Source organism: Perissodus microlepis, chromosome 8, assembly GCF_051167445.1.
Source record: "Perissodus microlepis isolate ML-2025 ecotype Zambia chromosome 8, ASM5116744v1, whole genome shotgun sequence".
Taxonomy (NCBI): Eukaryota; Metazoa; Chordata; class Actinopteri; order Cichliformes; family Cichlidae; genus Perissodus; species Perissodus microlepis.
In genome coordinates, this window is record NC_140468.1 from 14,177,250 (window position 1) to 14,195,231 (window position 17,982).

Below are 17,982 nucleotides of genomic sequence, written 5' to 3' on the forward strand. Positions count from 1 at the left end.
TGCATGTGAAACTGAAGACTGTCTCTGTATTTGCAAACGTCTTTCTCTGCACATAACAAAAGGGGACAGCTGAGACGATTTGCAGGCTTGGAGACGTCTAACTGACTGAGTAACCCTTAACTGAGTGCAACCTGTGTAAAATTAGCCACTTTTCTGATTAATGACAATACAACTGAAATTAATTGAGGGAGAACAGGGAAAAGGTACTGTAGTAAAATAACAGCAACACTGATGTGTCTCTGGTGACAGCCAAAGCTCCCGCAAGTAGGAAATTATTGCCACAAAGTTGCAAGCTATTTTAAAACGAAGAAGAGAATACAGACGACTGCTCCAAGTGATGCCGAATGGTGGTTATATCTCAGAATTCAAAAGACGATACAAGTTCGCAGAATGCCTATGTCGTCCAAGTTTACTTGTGCGCACACACATTTGTTTGTTTGCGTTGCATTTATGCTTTACATACAGCAGGTCCCAAAGGCCTTGATGGTTCGGGCACTTGACGTCTCATTGCTGAACTGTAGGCTTTCTCAAAGTACGAACGCACATTTTTCATTTCACTAAGTCGCACTGGCCATAAAACCACGCTGGCTGTGTGCCTAAAGCACCGCTGTCCCCTGTGAACTGTTAAATACGGGATTCATCTGCTGCCCGCGGAAGTATCACGTTGAAGTAGTGCTCCAACTCGCCCATAGCCTAAATTATGAGCCCGGTGTTTGGTTTGCTTGCTCTTGTGTGCCACTGGTGGAAGACATCGGGGTGGCGCCTCCCTCCTCCTCCTCTCATCCTTTCCCTCCCTCGCTCTATCTCCACCGCTCCCTGGGGTGTGTCTATGGTAGCGCCTCTCCTCTCTCGTTGCCGTGCGTGTGTGGTGCGCGCCGCTGTTGCTGCCGCCGCCGCCTCCTCCCTCTGCCTCCTATCTGCATCTGCTGCAGAGCTTTAGCCAACACGCATCTGTGCTCTCTGTCTTGTTTTTCCCGCTATCTTTCTGCTTTTGCCCACCACAATTATCGCTTTCTTCCTCTTTTTTTCCTCTTCTCTTCTCTTGCTGATAAGGGAGTCAGAGCACACCTACAGCCGTGGAGTCTACGGGGAAAGATGGGGCACTCACTATTCGTCACTTTGGAGTATTGAGGACGGCGATGAACCGGAGGAGAGCGCCGGATGGGATAGGAGCCGTGAAACCCACATCATTCACCGCGGATTGAGCAAGCCTCCCCTCCCCTTCCTCCTCTCTCCCCTCACTCTCTGTCTCTCCCTAGTCTGCAGCCTCCAAGAACAGCCGCCGCATCATTTTTTCAGAGCAGCAGTACCCCCCTCCTCCCTCTCTCTCTCTTCCCCATCCTCTTTTCTAACCGTCTCCCTTTCTGCTGCTTGCACCACTGTGGGAATGCAGCGAAGGTAAACGAATCGTAAGGGGCTCCTGTTTTTTTTCCTTCTTCTTTCTCTTCTCTCTCCTCCACCAAACACCGGATCTATTATCACAGGGACGGACTGCAATCAGACTGCTCTGGAGACACGCCGCTGTCATTCCGGGAAATCAGCGCGGGGTGGTCAGCGTATGGATTAGACCAGGATCAATTGGATTTAGCCCGCTTCTCAGGGCACCACCAACAGCAACACCGCCCCAGTCTCATTGGCAGATCACATCAGATCCCCTTCTGCCCTGCCTCGTTTCAGTTTCGGTGGCTTCACCGGCTTGGATTATCGACAGCTGGAGCGACCGAAAGGGTGGCCGTTCCTAAGGGCTGTCAGGGGCAAAGTTGGAGCAGCCTACAAAGACATTGCAAGTGGGAAAGGGAGCCCATTAGTAGGCTGCACATAAGCTACAGGCTCTAATGTAAAGTAAACTCCGATGAGACCCAAGAGTAGAGTGATTTGAAGAATTTGTCTTTTGCCGACCTTATTCGGCCGATAATCATCCAGCTGAGTGGAGAAGGGTGCAGCCTTTAGCCTAGGTTGTTGGTCTGCGCACGAACACACACGCGTATGGATTTACAGCTCCAATCTGAAGCTCGCCACGCAACGGATCGATATCTTTCGGTTTTTTGCGTCGGCTTTTTAACAAGGGAGTGAAGCATCCTGGGATTTATCATCGCTTCGTTAGCGCTAAACTACAGTGAGGCGCCCTCCCCCCGACCCTCTTCCCCGCCTCTCTCTCTCTCTCTCTCACCTGTCCATAACCTGTGTGCTTGTGTGTATATTCTTGTGCATTTCTGTGTCTGTGTGAGTTTATGTGCGTTTGGTTTGTTGTCCGCCAGAGGGAGTGTAGGTTATATTGCTCGTGTATGCGTTTGAGTGCCGTGCCAGCTTTTAATTAGTAAGCCTACACCTAGTACGTGACTGAGTAACTTAGGCTATCTCGTGTCTGCTCTGCTTGTGGGTGCTTGTGCATTAGTACGTGTTTTATGTTGCTGCATGAAGGCATATAGACCAGGTATTGTGTGGGTACTATTTACTTAAGATGCACAGCATTTCTTCTGCACCACTTGTCCTTCCTCTTACATGCCATTGTGTAATTTGGCCACCTGTTTGACCTCCCCAGTACCTTAAAAGAGACAAAAAAAACCTCCAGCAGGATGAGCGATCGTTCTGGTGCAAGCACTCTAGCAGCCATGACGCTGGAGGAACCAGGGGCAGAACAGGCATCTCCTCGAGCCCCGGGCCCTCTCCGCTGTGGCCCCTGTGCCGTGTGGCCTCGCCAGCAGACCTGGCTCTGTGCCGTGCCCCTAGTCATGGGCTTTGTGGGACTGGGACTCAGTCTCATGCTGCTAAAATGGATTGTGGTGGGATCCGTCCAAGACTATGTCCCCACTGATCTAGTGGATCCTAAAGGTAGCATTGGACAGGATCCTATATTTCTCTCTAAACCCAGTGCCATGCCCAAGGGGCCTGACATTTCCACTGCCACCAGTACTTTAGCAGCCTCTACAACAGCAATGGTGTCAACTACCACGCCACTAGCTGCAGACGGTACCGCTCCAGCGCCAAGAACTAGATCAGGGCCTCCAGCTAATCACTCGGCCAATGGCAGCACTGCCAATGGAGATGGCAACAGTGCCCCACACCTTCATAACCGTGCTGGCACCCGCGTTAGCGGGACTGTTACCACTTCTGCTACTCGTGCCACCCGACTCACTCCACCATCCAGCGGTAGGGAGGTCACCCCTCGAAGTAATGTGAGAAAGGGAAACAGCAATGGACGTAATGGAGCTGTCAACTCCAAGCCAGGGCAGACTTCTCCTACCGTCACCACTACCACATCTGTTACAACTACAGCTACACTGAAGGCCACTGCTAAGGTACAGCCGACCACCTCTCAACCGCCAGCCCCTGTCAAGCCCACGTCACGCTGGAATCATGGACGCCCAGGCAAGGGCCCGGCCACACGCCCACACCACCGCTTCCGGACGCGTAAGTTCACTTTTTAAATTTATGGAATTGTATAAGTGAGTACTGCTGTGTGAGGTTATGCGTGTGAGTCTCCTGATGAGTGTACCATAAGAGCTTCTTTTTTCTCTGGGCCTTTATAAGAGGAAGGATGGTATTTGACTACAGTAACGAGTTATCATCTCTACCTGTGTGCCTTGGTAAAGAAAACCTATTTCGTCTGATATGCTTTGTTGTAACTCATGGTCTGAGAATATAATTTTTTTTCCTTCTATATCCACATGGAAAGTGGATACTCTAGCAGCTTAACATTAATCATATTCATTAGCACAGGCAGATATCCGAGGATATTCTCAGTATTTTCACCCCTCTTGTCTTTATCTTTCACTTGTGCATTAATCCGATATGAATCTTACCTCCGGAGGAGGTTTTTCTTTTTTTCACACAGTGGTTTAAGCACCGTTAAAGACAGAGCTCCATTTCGTAGAATTTATTTTGTTTTGTCTGCTAGAGTTGGGATGTTAAAGCTTTTTGATGGATGCTGTGACCGAGGACAGCATATTTGTGTTATGAAAACAAATAACAGGAGCGGGTGAGGTGTGGAAGCAGGAGAAAGGTTAGCTCTCACCTCTTGTCTAGAGGAATCAGATATAACAAGGCCACACATCCCATTTAGATGAGAGGATACTGAGAGCAGAATGCCGCATGTACAGCTTTAACACTGCAGGGAGGCAAGGAGGAGGAGATACTAATAAAAAAGAGACTGAGAGGGGGAAATATGATGGGTACAGGGATGAGAATGACGTTTGCGAGGACAAGTGGAAATATATGTGGTAGGGAATGGATTAAAAGATGAGAAATGCTTTGAAAACAACATAAAGTTGAAGAGGATGGCGAAGGAAGGAAGTGAATGCGGGAAGCACAACAAAGCAGGAAATTGAAGAGTAGGAGTTGTGAGAAGAGAGAGATGGCAGATGGAGAGGGCTAAGTGAGGGAAAGGCTATAGGGAGATAGGGTTTAAAGCAGGGGAGCTGTGAATTTTGCATATTTTGCATTGTGTAAAGAAAGAAGGCTTCGTGATCAATTCCACAAGGGACATGTTCTGAACTTCACACAGACTTTCTTTTTTTTTATGTGGGTGGAGCATGATGTGTGTGTAATCATTAGCACTGGGTATGACTACGTAAAATGTAACTTTATTTTTCAACTCACTGATGTTGGGAGCATTTTGGGATTTAAGTAGGGGTCTTTCATTTTAGTGCCCTATTCTGGCTCAGTTGCATTTTCACTTCCGATAACTGGACTCACCATTAGAGTATTTTTGGATAGCTTCCTGTTCTTTTTTTCAACCTACTTCTCTAGAGGGCAGTGACAAAGTAACACGATGACAACTTGAACCTTCATTTCTTAACATTTCTGCTATGGCTCATATGTTTGGACAGCAGTTCCGGATGACTTCAAGTTATTTCTTATCTCTGTGTTCGTCGCCGGTCACGTCAGTGGCTAATACTCCACTGACAGTGATTAAGTGATATATTTTTCTTTAGCTTAGGGCAACATATTTCCTGCATAGCTGTTTGGAAATTGGATGTTAAACCACCTTTTTAAAACAAAAAAAACCTGCTGTGCTACCTTTCTCATTTTCCCAAATATGGGCGCTGTGGTAAACTTGTTTGGCCAGAAAACAGTTGTGGCATGAGGAATAGCATAAAGACAGTCTTCTGGCTTCTCGCGCAGAATAATCCACTGCTCCAGAGTCAATTATATCACTCCACAAAGAGCTGCCAAACAGCTGAAAGCTGCCAAAGTGGGCAACCCCCTTGTGTGAACATCAGGAAGCATCTGTTTGTACTCTATAGTATAAAAATGGTGCAGGCTTCACAAGCTAGAGCATACTTAGTAAAGCTGCCTTCCATTAATAGAAGCTTTGAAATGTAAACGTAATTTTCACTGGTGGCTGATGCTGTTTTTTTTGTTGTTGTTTTTTTTATAGAAGTTTCTAGCCCACTTGTTGACATCATGCAGAGTGGGCTGACATTTTGGCCCACTTGTTGAATCCTTTAGTAAAGCCTGCAGGTGGCACTTCACTGGCACCAAAACACAACTCTACGGGGCTTATTGAGCTTGAAAGCAACAAGTATGGATTTTGGCTAATGTTTTAGGAATCTCTGTGTTACAAAATAATAATGCAAACTATAACCTTGAACAACAAATCCAGGTTACAAACTTTAAGCCCTTGTCGTTTTTCTCAAAATCACTTGTGAGAGTTAGAAAGCTCTTTGGTAGTAGTTCACAATGCCAGAAATGTGTTATTTGAAGTAAAAATATGTTGCGCTTCTACAGTGAGTAATGCCATTTTAACAGCCAGATACTTCACCAGAAAATCTTACAGCTAGATTTATCAAACCATGACCGCAGCTGATCATTGTCAGAGCATCTACAAATTCAAAAGTGATTTTCTTCTAAAACAAAACTTGAATGAAGCCTGTGTGAAAAATGACAGCTTGTAGCCCATGATCAGCCAATCAGAAATCCCCTATCGTGATTCATTCTTTTCAAGTTTGAGTACATTACTATTTAAACCGTACGAATAGCATCTGTCTCATAGTATAGTTCTGTCCACACAGCAAAATCATGGGGAAGACAACTTTACAGTTGTCCAGATGACGGCGACTGATACTCTCCACAAGGAGGGCAAAACGCAGAAGGTGAAAAGACTGGCTGTTCTCTGAGTGCCATATCAAAGCTTTCTGTATTCATGGAAAGTTGACTGGACGGAAAAAGTGTGGTGGGAAGAGGTGCACAAGTAACGTGGATGACTACAATCTTGATTTTCTTGATTGTGACGAAAAGTTGATTCCAGAACTTGACAGGGAGTGCACTGAGGCTTGTGCTGTTGCATTCCTAATATCTTATCACGTCTGAACCAGTGATATCAGCAGTTTTTTACTTGGAGTGAGGAGAAAAAGAACTCAACTGTTGCTCATTGGTCCAAAAGTCCTCTTTTCAGATTAAAGTAAATGTTGCATTCCATTTAGAAATCAAAGTCTGAGGCATCTCGAGGAAAAGCAGTCAGCCTCATAAGCCAGGGTTTTGAAGTCCAGTGTGAAGTTTCCACAGTCTGTGATCATTCGGTGTGCCATGTCTTGGTGTTGGTTAGTCCATTATGTTTTATTAAGTCCAAAATCAACCCACACATCTACCAGGAGGTTTTACCTGGTGACAGGCTTCACGGAGATGCTGATTTCCTTTGCCAGCAGGGCTAAGTACCTGCCCACAGTGCCAAAACTACTACCAAATGGTTTGCTCACCATGTGTCGACATAACTCTGCTTGACTGGCTAGCCAAATCACCTGACCTGAACCTATTAGAGAGTCTGTTAAACAATGATGAGAAATACCCAACCTCTCACCAACATAAGATACTGATTTTTATTTTTTATTTTCATGATTTATAAGCTATATGCATCTAAATTAAAGCAATAAATGTTTGAAATATCCAATATCACATGTTCAGAATAAATGAATGTAAAAAATGTGAAAATTTGCTTTTTCAATGACATTATGGAGGAAATGAAGTTCATATGGACTTCATAGTGTCACAGTATTGTCAATATATGTATGCATATTTATGTGTATATATCTATATACTTTGAAATGTCAAAGTAAATTTGTGTAAGTTTAACTCAAACATCTGTAACCCTCAGGATAGACACCAGGAATGTACAGCTTAGTTCTCAGTGTCTATTTCAACAACTGTTGATACTTATTCTGTCAAGTCAAGGCTGCACTCAGTGTTGAAAAGCTTCTTGTTGCTATGTTATTCTGCTATGCATCGTCTCCTGCGGTGTTGCTATGGGCTCAAATATTGAAGTATTTTATTTACTGGATATCACTTGCATTCTCACAACCCTTCTGCTAATTACATTTAATTCCATAACCTGCTCAGTCTTTATGTGCTTTATTTTTCTCAAAACCCCAACATAAAAGGAAAACATCTTCTAAGGCTCAGTTGTATCACGCTTGCTATAGGAGCCTTTAGTTGTGCAGTACAACATAAGAACACGCAGGGAAATTCTTGGCAGGTGATAAAATGCCCTGTAAACCGTGACTTCAGATAAAAGGGATTTCATTTTTTAAGTTGTTATAATGTACAGTCTTTGGTTTCAGGTTGACGACATATAGGAGGTAGGTTTTCTAAAGCATTTTTCTCCCTCTACTTCACTACCACTTGCTACGTTTGGTGAAGATCTAAATGAATCCCTGTGTCCTGGAAGAAAGAAAATCTTTGTCTGTTGAGGATAATGACATATTTTACCTAGTCCCTTTGTATTCTTTTCTCCTCCCTTTCCCCCCCCATCTCCCTCTCTCCCCGTGGTTATTGTGTCCGCTCTCTGTGTCATTGTATTCCACCATCTATTTTTGCTTTGCTTTTGTGCTTTCTGTCCCCCTTTTACTTTAGCTCCTTAGCTCATATCCATGAGTAGTCGCTGAACTGCCGATACGTACTCGTGAACACAAAGGAAACCGTGAAGCATGTGTGTGCCCGTACGCATGAATCCCTCGTCTGTTTTTCTCTATGTGAGGTTATGTATGCAGCTCCACTCTCTACATACAAGCAGGGATATAACAGGCAAATGGAGCAGTGCACAATGAATGTCTGTTGGGCAACCATGAGACTCTGTGTTGGCTCGGGGCCCATGCGTCTCTCGCCTCATTTGTAAGAAATCTTCAGTAAAGTGTGGTTGTAATTCCGTCCACATCTCACTAGCCTGATTACAGACCTGTGAATCACCAGCCACATTCAAATTTTGCTTCTTTTTTTTTTGCAAGCGACTCAAAGGTCTCTCTTGCTCTTTATTGCAATCAATGGCTATTTCCTCATTTAGAGAAAGAGCAGAGTCAGTCAGCGCCTTTATATGTGGGAAGTGTCCCAGTTTGCATCAGCACTTTTTACATTTTGGGGAACATGATCAAAGTGTGTTAAAGCCAGAAATTCAGCCATCAAGGCAGCTGTAACTCAATTGGCTAAAAAAACAGCTATTAAATCAAAACAGCTGAGCACTGAAGGCATAAAAAACCCAAAATGTCTTGTTGTTATTATTCCCTATAGGTTTAAATGATCAGCCTGGCTCCCTTGTCACTTAAGGAAATGAAATTTTACTTAGTCCTTCATCTTGAAGCTGCTTGTTTTTTTTTCCTGTATGCAATTAACAGATTTTTTGAGCTTGTTAACACATATCTTACGAAATTATTTGGCATAAAAAGCTCTGATCATGATAAATGACAATCTGGACGTTTTTATTTTTAGCAGCCTCGACAGATTCATTGTTACCTGGAAATGTCATTAAACAGATGGGCATCTCAGTTACAGTGACGGGCCCCAGCCAAATAAATACACTCGCAAAAAGCTTAATAAGAAGTAAATGTCAACACAAATTTAAAGCCTTTAAAGACTTCAGTGGTCTTGAATGTGATAGATATGCTCCGTCCATACACTTGCTCAAAATCATTAAGGTTTAGTCCCCAATCAGCCTTAACCATCCTGCGATCGAAGCTTATTTAAAAAAGGGGGTCGTGCCTTTGCTCTTGTTTCGCCAAGACTCTGTAATGATCTCCTGAATGACCTCAGACAAGAATCAAAGGCTGGGATTGTCTTTAAATCTGAACTAAAGATTTGCCTTTTTTTGTCAGGCTTTTGGAATCAGTTGATCTCTGGAACTATGGTTGGAGAGTAGGTTGGTGGTGCCATGCTGTTTTATGTGAACAGTGTGTTTTAGGAACGTTTTTATTTTATATTTATTCAACTTTTACTTTTCATGTATTGTTCTTATTATTGATTTATTGTAAAGCGCTTTGGTTTTAAATGTAGGGTCTTTAAGTTTGCACCTTGAGGTGACTGTTTCTGTGATTTGGGGCTGTAAAAATACACTTGAACTGAAAATGTGCCATTCAAATAAACTGTACTTACTTCATTTGAGTCAGAATAACATCATAATATGATTTTAGGGTTAAAAGCGAGCCAGTTACAGTACCTCACAGATGTAGGAACAATAAACCGTAAATGATTTGTTTTCTCTGATGTTACTGAAAAAAAAAAGTAGTAGAAAGTTTTTTTTGACATGCAAGCCCTGATTTTCTGTTTGTTTGTTTGTTTGTTTCTGTTGCTTCCTGACTATACACGAAGCCTGAACAAAGTATTATTGTAGGACAAGTGATGCGTGTAAGGGGGATTAAAAACAAAGATATAAATCTAGTTTGCCTCTCTCTCGCTCTCTCCAGGGAGGTCAGGCTCAGATTTGCCAGGCTGCCTCTGAGGCCCCTCTGTCTCTCCCGAGACATGCTCTGCTTGTTCGCTGAGGCCGGCCCAAGCAAGGCTGCCTCTGCACAGTGTGTGCAGCTGCACTGATTTACAAATACCTTCCTAGTTGGAAGGCAGGCTTATATGGCCCTAGCTTCTATCATTTGAGGCTGAAAGTCATTAAGTTACATTTTAGTCTAGCTAGTTGGCTCCAGAAGAGCAACATGATGGTCCCATTTAAGGTAGAGATATTTTGATGTTGTTAAAGTGAATGCTAGTTAGCTTTTTGAAAGCTTTGTTTAGCACAGCTGTATACCAAACCCTTATTTAGATGCTTAATTGCTTAAAATGAGTGAGGAGCTGTTTCTGTATCCATAGATTGTTTGTGTGAAAGGTAAGATGACACAAATAGAAATTATTCATATTTGCACTGCTATAGATGGCATTAGGAAAGGCCATGCACTCAGACATACTGCACTACCTATAATTCTTCTTACACTGTACCAAATGGCTTCCATTAGTGTTTCTAACATACAAACAACTGTACACCTACAATATCAAAACAACAACAACCTTTTATTTATTTTTTATCAAGGTCATAAAGCAGAGAGCTTAAAAAATATCAGGGAGTTATGAATTTAGAATTACCTGGTTTCATCAGACAGTAGAAGATGTGTGCAGTATTGTGCAGTGGTGGCCCTGAACATCTAGCAGAGACACTTGACACTGATGGGCACCAATAACAAAGCAGAAAGAAAAGCCTGCAGACACATTATCCTAGAGTGACAGCCCAGTGAATGTTTGAAATTTTGTGGGAATTGATCCCATGCCCTTTCCATTGCTGGTGCTCGGCTCTATTCACTGAACCTCAAAGAATCAATAAGGGAGAGAGAGCCTCGAGTAAGGATGGCTAAGAGAGAGGAAGAGAGGAAGAATGAACGATGGCATGAGGAGAGAAATGGGGTATGTTGGATACAAAAGAGAAAAATAAAAAAAAATAAAAATTTATTGGAGCAAAAACTGTCAAAAACCTCAAGAGCAGGCCTCAGAAGTGAGGATCCAGATACAAGTTAAAGGCATAGAGACATCACACTTAACTGAATGGGCCTCAGCCAGACATTTTACATATCTCAGACCACCATTCTAGCCGTTCTATTATTATCTCTCATTTTTATGCAGATTGCCCTGAAGGTATTATCCGCATTTGAATTTTACAAGTATTTCATTTCAGTCCTGTCATCGCAATGTCTGCATGGTTTGTTCTATACTGAACTGAATCAGCAAGCAATGCAAATCAGTCAAAGTTATCAGTGTATCAGTGTATTATTTTATACAGTACACATACATTTTATGCATATGTGTGTGGGAAGCTGTATTGTTTTTTTGTTATGTAGATAAATGGGAAAGGCATGCACTATACCAACTTCTGGTAAGAGTGTGCAACTCTTTGAGTTGATTCTGGCATTCAAGAAAAATGGCCAGTATTGCAGATTCACCTTTTAAGTAAAAATAACAAGTTCTTTCTTTTCAAATAGGGAGGAATCGAGGAATTTTGATGTTTGCATTTGTTATGTTGTAGAAAATTGAAACTTCTGAGATTTTCTGTATGAAACAAAAATGTCAAAATTGAGAAAACAATGGTCAATTTATCAAGCTGGATTGTGGATTGCTGCTAGCGACTAGAGGCTGACTGATAGAAGATTTTAAAGACTAGTGCCGATAGTGATATTTGGTGATATAAAAATCTGATATTCGTCTGTATCAGTGGGTATTTTTTCTCTAAACTGGTTTTTGTGATATTTCAAACACTTGTGTTGCTAACAGCGAAGCTTCAAACTGCACTGTGGTGGACAAACTATGTAATATCAACACTCATAAGATACTTGAAGGGTTTTTCTCCAGGGCCTACTTTTTTAATGTTTATCAATTGTCATAAATACCAGCATTAGTATAGATCAGCAAATATCTAATCAGTCTTCTTCTGAGGGCTACCTGGAGCTGTCATAGGAGCAGAGGCAGGGAACACCCTGGACAGATAACCATTCAGTCACATTCACACCTACAGTCAATTTAGAATCACCAGATAACCAGACTACCCAAGGAGAACCCACACAGGCACAGGGAGAACCTGCAAACTCCACACAGAATGACGTCAGAGTGGATTTGCATCCAGGACCTTCTTGCTGTGAGGCAGCATTGCTAACCACCACAGCACTGTGCCACAAATAGAAAATATCAGCTGATGATATCAACCCAACTGATCAATCGGCAGCTTCTATTAGTGTCGGCTTTTGAGAACATTCTAGAAAAAGAGATAGCATTGATGGTTAAATATGAGCCTAACTGCAACAATGTCCCCGACCCTAACCTTAAGCTCCCGGAACCTAAATTATACATGACTTTCGTGCTGGTGGTAAAAGGTCAGTGATTCCTGAGGGAATGTGGCTCGAGACGGGTATCTCACTCCCTGTCAATCTTGCTATACAGGCAAGACCTTAAAGAGACAGAAAAGTTTAAAAAAAAAAAAAGCTGAAGAGAAGCAAAAAAAATCTGTTTATACTCTTTTGATTTTTTCGTTTGTTTTGCTTTGTTTTTTTATTCAGCTGCCCTGAAATGTGAGTCATCAATCAGCCATTTCTGTCTGGGTACAAGTATATTTGCAGTGTGTCACTGCAGTCATCCATATCCTGTTTATCCACTGAGGAGAAACTTTTCTACTTTAAGTACTGAATGAAGCCATCTTAGTGCTTCATAATATCACTGTGTGATTCATGTGGACAAAATGTCCACTGAGAGATGGCTGCGAGGAGTAGCATTATATTGAGGGAGGTGAAATATTAATATACCGAAAGAATACCGTGTGGAATGTGTATTGCCGGAAATGTGCATAACTGATGAAGATTCCCTTTTATAAAGCACTTCGCCTGTCCTGTGCATAATCCTATTATGGCAAAAACATGTAAAGGATGTAAGTGCATGGAATTTAGCTTCAATAGGCTGCTATTCAGGGGCAATGGCATCAATATTCATAAGTGCCCTGGATGCAAACACAGGAAAACTTTAGGATTTAGCTTATTTTTGCTCTTTGTTTTTTAATAATTGTGGCAATATCTCTCCCCACAGAGGAAATTGTTACTAATATTTCCACAGAGAAATAAAGGTATTCTTAGCCTAAGGAATAGAATAATCCTTATGAAAAGTAAACAGTGGACATTATTGTCTCTGACCATGTGTCTCCCACTTTATATCCTTTCAAATTGAAAGAAATAAGTAGTGGAGGCAGCTTTAAAGGCTTGGTTTAGTGACGGTGGTGATATGCATACACTTAGGGAATGCTCATTAAGGCTCAGTTCAATCACCAGCTGTCAAATGCAAGTCTAACACAGTGGGTACTCACTTACTCACTTAGGTCTGCTTCTAATTCTCAAAAACCCCCATCATTCATTCACACGTTCATTCATTCATTCATTCAGTTAGTTATTCGCTCATCGATGCGAAGAGAACCCAGTTACTTCCCTATAGCTCGAGGGGCTCTGAGATATAGGAGCGTGTGTGGATGTGGAAGTGCAGAGAGCATTACAGTCCATCATATCTGATCTGAGACCGTTAGATCCCAATATTGAATTACAGACCCTGTGGGGTCTCTGGTTCTGTTATCAATTTGCAAACAAAAGAGGCAGAAAAGAAGGGAAGTGGGGCCTCGACGCGTTGGCGGTGATGGTGGCTTTGAGGCAGGCTTTGGTGGGATGCGAAGAATCTAATAACGTCCAATTTTTGTCTGCCAGGGAACTGTAAGTGGCAGTGCCATTTGTGATTTAGGTTAGTTCTTCCCTAGTCTGTTAGATAAATGGATTCCATTCTGGATAAATTACAGCTGTAGTGGTTGCATAAAACCTTCATTAACTATTATGAAAAACATTTTTACGGCCTACAAATCCTCTAAAGCTGCATGAGGGGTTATAAAAGGAGAACACTGTGAGTAACGTACGATAGCAGGCTTGTGGATTGTATTATTGTTTACATTTACTTTTTAAATAGATAATTAATTAAAAAAAATAAAATAAAATATTTGCAACTCTTTTGTTAATTTCCAACTAGCACTAATCTTGTTGGTATAAACATAACCCCCCTGCTGTAAAGTAGACAGCGTTTCATCATTTCCTCCAAAGTTATCTGTATCTAGACCTCAGCTGTTTCAGCACAGAGATATGTTTAAATCACGATTTTGAACGGAGGCGCGTGCAGCATGTAGAACATGATTTCTCACTTCCTGGTTCGCACATAGCATCTGGGTACATGACGAGCCTGCAGGAGAGTGTGGATTGCGGAGGTTGCAGCAGTCGGATTGATTCACTGCAATGTGTGGCCTGCTGCCACCCCCAGTGACGGGAAACGTGCCATGATGCCCTGGTTGAGATGGAGAGGGTTGTTTTGGCGTGTGGAGGTGTAGGTGAAGATGGAGGTCACCTCTTGCTCTCTCATCCTCTCTCTCTCTCGCCTCCCTCCCACTATCACTATCACTATTCAAGCCTCTAAACTTAGTTTCTCCTTTCTTTCTTTCTTTCTTTTTTTTTTTTTGAAATTCTCATCCTTCTGTCCTCTATTTTAAGTCACCCTCACGCCTCTCTCCTCTGTCTCCTTTCTTCTTTGCAAGCTTTCTTTCCCTTTTTTTCCAGTCACCTCACATCGCTGATAATATGACTACCAGCCAATAAGAGCTCTTATCTGAGGAGTGTAGATAAGGGTATCATTCATCATTCCATATTAGCTACTGTCGCCACTTCCTCCAGAAGAATTCCCAAGGAAATTATGACAAGAAATCGAGCCTATTTCATCGCTGATATCTGCTGTGCTCAAAATAGGACCCTGAATTTCTTTAGTTGTTCATATTGGGCTAAACCTTTAAGCTGCACAGGTGTAGCAGCCATTGCTTTCCATAACAGCTCAGTTCCTTATGTAATAATTTCCATTCACGTCTTTTTGCACCTTACCGCAAATGTGAAATGGGATTACAAATAGATTATCCAATTCATCTGTTATTTTGTGAGGCATTACATAATGGTGATATGTAAGGCCCCAAATGGCACAAGGGGTGGAATTACCAAATTCTTCCAACAATCAAATTACTGCACAAATAGAGATATTTTCACAAAGAAATACTACCTTCATACTCCAGGAGTTTCTGCATCGATTTTCCTCCCTTAAAAAGCCTTTAAAGATGAAAGGAAATCCTCTCTGTGCTGTCTTCTCACTAGATTTTTTTTAAGCATGACTATAACAGAGTGTCAGATAATGTCCTGAAAATTAAAAACACATCCCCTGACAATAGGATTTTTCCAGACGCAGAGCTGCTGCAGTCGTTGAGTCTCTCCTACACAAACCTGACCTAGACATTGAGGTTCAAATGGCCTCTTTTTCTATTTAAAACCTTCCAAAGACTTTGCTGTCACGAAGAACATTTCAGTTAAGGTCCTGTTTCAAGTCTCATAAAATTATTTTCAACAACTTTTTGTGCATTCATCAAATGGATGAGATGTTGTGTAGAAGAAGCTGTCTTGATAGCATGCTCTGCTCGCCTTCGTCTTTTGAGAAGCTACAAAATATGCAACATTCTGCTGCAAGACTTCTGATCAAAACTAAAACGAGACGGCGCATCGTGCTAATTGAAGTGGAGCAGCACTGTGTTTTGAAGAGCACTGGCTCCGTGTATCGTTTGGGCATATCTTTAAAGTACTTCTCATTGTACACAAAGCTTTAAGAGGCTGAGGACCAGCCTGCATGGAAGAGTCTGTGTTATGTTTGTCCACAAGTCAGTCTGATCCTTCGCTGCGTTAGATCTTAAAAACTAGGAAAAAGAAAGAAAGAAAACTAGGCTTTCAGATTCCAAACAGTGGAATACCATTTCTGAAGATATTAAGGAGGCTACTTCAGTCGAGCGCTTTAAAGGGCGTCCCTTTCAATAACGTTTCGTCATGTCTTTTTTTATTTAGAATTATGTTGCTCATACAAAATTTAGATCGTGTCTCTTTTTAGCTCGGCCATTTTGCTGCCTTACGGTTTCAAGCCTGATATGTGTAAATTGAATGAAAAGTTGTTAATGAAAAGATCTGTGCAGGAATGTACATTTAACGTGGCCTCAAAGACTAAGCAAAATCTTAAGTATTTGCACAACCCATTGTTCAGTATACAGTGAAAAATGACCTAATGCTCTTTGTGAAACTACAGCAGATGTCATTATTTTCAAACACAGTGTCAGAAGCCCCAGGTGTGCCAATCATGTCAGTGATGAATAGTGAGGGATGGACCCCGAGTGGAGAGGGAGATGGGATCAACTAAGGTCCTCTCGTGTTATTTTCCTGGGGGCGTACACAGCTTGTTTCATGCGGTAATCCATGCATGGTAAAACCTTATCCATGGGGATAATGTCAACTCTCTCCCAAAGATAACAAGACAAAAGCCCTAGCGTAGCGATCACTCCAGAGTGTGTTCCGTATTCCCCTAATCTGCCATCTTACGTGGTTCCGTTCCATGGATTTGTTGCCTGAGCCTGCCGATTAAACATAACAATAAACACTCACACTCTTTGGACTGTGGATCTTTGCTCAGAAGCTTTTTTATTTAAAAAAAAAAAAAGGTGGTCTGAAATGATATTTATTTCATTTAAATTGTGTCAAGCACCCTTTTCTGCTTGAGTAAACACAATTGCAAATCCGTGATTGACCCACAAAGGCTTTCATGGAAACAGTGCGTGGTCAGCGGAGGTGCTGTTATTGTAATGCACATCAATAAAATCAATGGGGAGTAAATACATTTATCACACGTCACACTTGCCAGTATTAAATTGGATGAAGTGTTTTTGTTACTCACTGCACTTGTGTGCGTTTGATTACTCAACTGGAGAGTTACTGGAGAGTTTCTGCTGTTCTCCCGGTTTAATTGTAAGAACCGGCTGTCAGTTATCTTCTGTAGGAATGTGTGCGAGAGCGACTTACCTGTTCGGTGCGTGCTTTTTGTGTGCGTGTGTGTAGTGCTTCGGTTCTTCAGCTGTACAGTGTAAGGATCAAAAGATCATAAAAGGACATTTGGCAGTGGTGTAGTTCATACTCAAAGTGGCCTAAGAGATCCAGGGTTTAAGTACGCTGAATCTTCACTAGACTGAAAGAGCATCCATCACATTCACACCCCATCCGTCAGACAACTCAGTGAATTATATATTGAAAGTTCGCCTCCGAACATCCAGGCAGAGACATCTTTCTCTCTGTCTCTCCCTTCCATCTGATGTGCAGCTTTGAATCATTGATAGGACATCCACAACAACAGTGCTCCTTCCTATAAAACACCTGTCACAGTCGACCTGAAAGGAATACAGCCACAGTGAGATGTGGAGCCTGTTTTGATCTCTTGAATAGCAAAAGTTGTGCATATTGAGCCTTTCATAATTTTAAGGTTGTTCTGTTTACTGCTGTGCTTGGGAGGGCGCGTTAAAAGTGAGATTTTCACTGTTGTCGACTGCTAAGTCAGTGCAAACAAACCAGCCAGCAGCAGAGACAAGAAACATGCAAAGACTTTTCCGTGCTCCGATGTGTCTTCTGCTCTAATGCATCTTTACTTACTGAGGAAATGGAAACACCAAACCCTATCATGTGTTTTTCCATGACGGCCATTAATGGAACGGAATGAAGAGCTCGGTGCAAGTGAGACAGCGCCGTTGTTGGCACTAATATGCACTTCTCTCTCAGTCATCAAGTATACTCTTTGATCCCAGCTGGAGTCAGGGATGCTTGAGGGATATGACGGAATATTTTATTGCAGTTGTGGGAAAGCAGTTGGTGAGGTTGCCTCAGTCCAACGGCTTCACCCTATCCCCTTCATAATAACTTAAGCTTTAAAGCCTCAGCTGGGTACCCAAGTGACTATTTTGCATGTTGTTACTCCTAAACCGTCTGTTTTACAAAAGGACTGCGTAGTCTTTGAATTTGTGGAGTGCGTGTGTGTGTCTCAAATAAGGGTGGCATGGGACCGCTGGATGCTGTGAGGGTTAGTGAAGATGGGACTGACACTCCATCCAGAAAGAGTCTGTGGCATTAGAGAGAATAATGAAGATTAAGGTGAGATCGGGTAGTGGGAAGATTGGAGGGTCAGTGTGCAAAGATCAATGTTTGGAGGGAAGTTAAGATAGATGGAGGTGAGGCCAGACAGATTTCCTGTTTCTCAGAAGTGGAAACCGTCTTGATTAAAAGAACCCACATTTCTCTGAGTGGCCATGTTAGCGCTCCATCAGATAAGAAAGCACAA

General features: G+C 42.3%; 1 protein-coding gene across 1 annotated transcript in view; it reads left to right on the forward strand.

The window, feature by feature from the left end:
* The first annotated feature begins 818 nt into the window (after positions 1–818).
* Positions 819–17,982, forward strand: part of nrg3b (neuregulin 3b) — a 211,646-nt gene continuing 194,482 nt past the window's right edge. The window contains exons 1-2 of the mRNA XM_084937696.1: positions 819–2,116; positions 2,543–3,411. Of these exons, the coding sequence (XP_084793822.1) occupies positions 2,577–3,411 (835 nt within the window). The 5' untranslated portion in view covers positions 819–2,116; positions 2,543–2,576. The remainder of the gene's footprint in view (positions 2,117–2,542; positions 3,412–17,982) is intronic.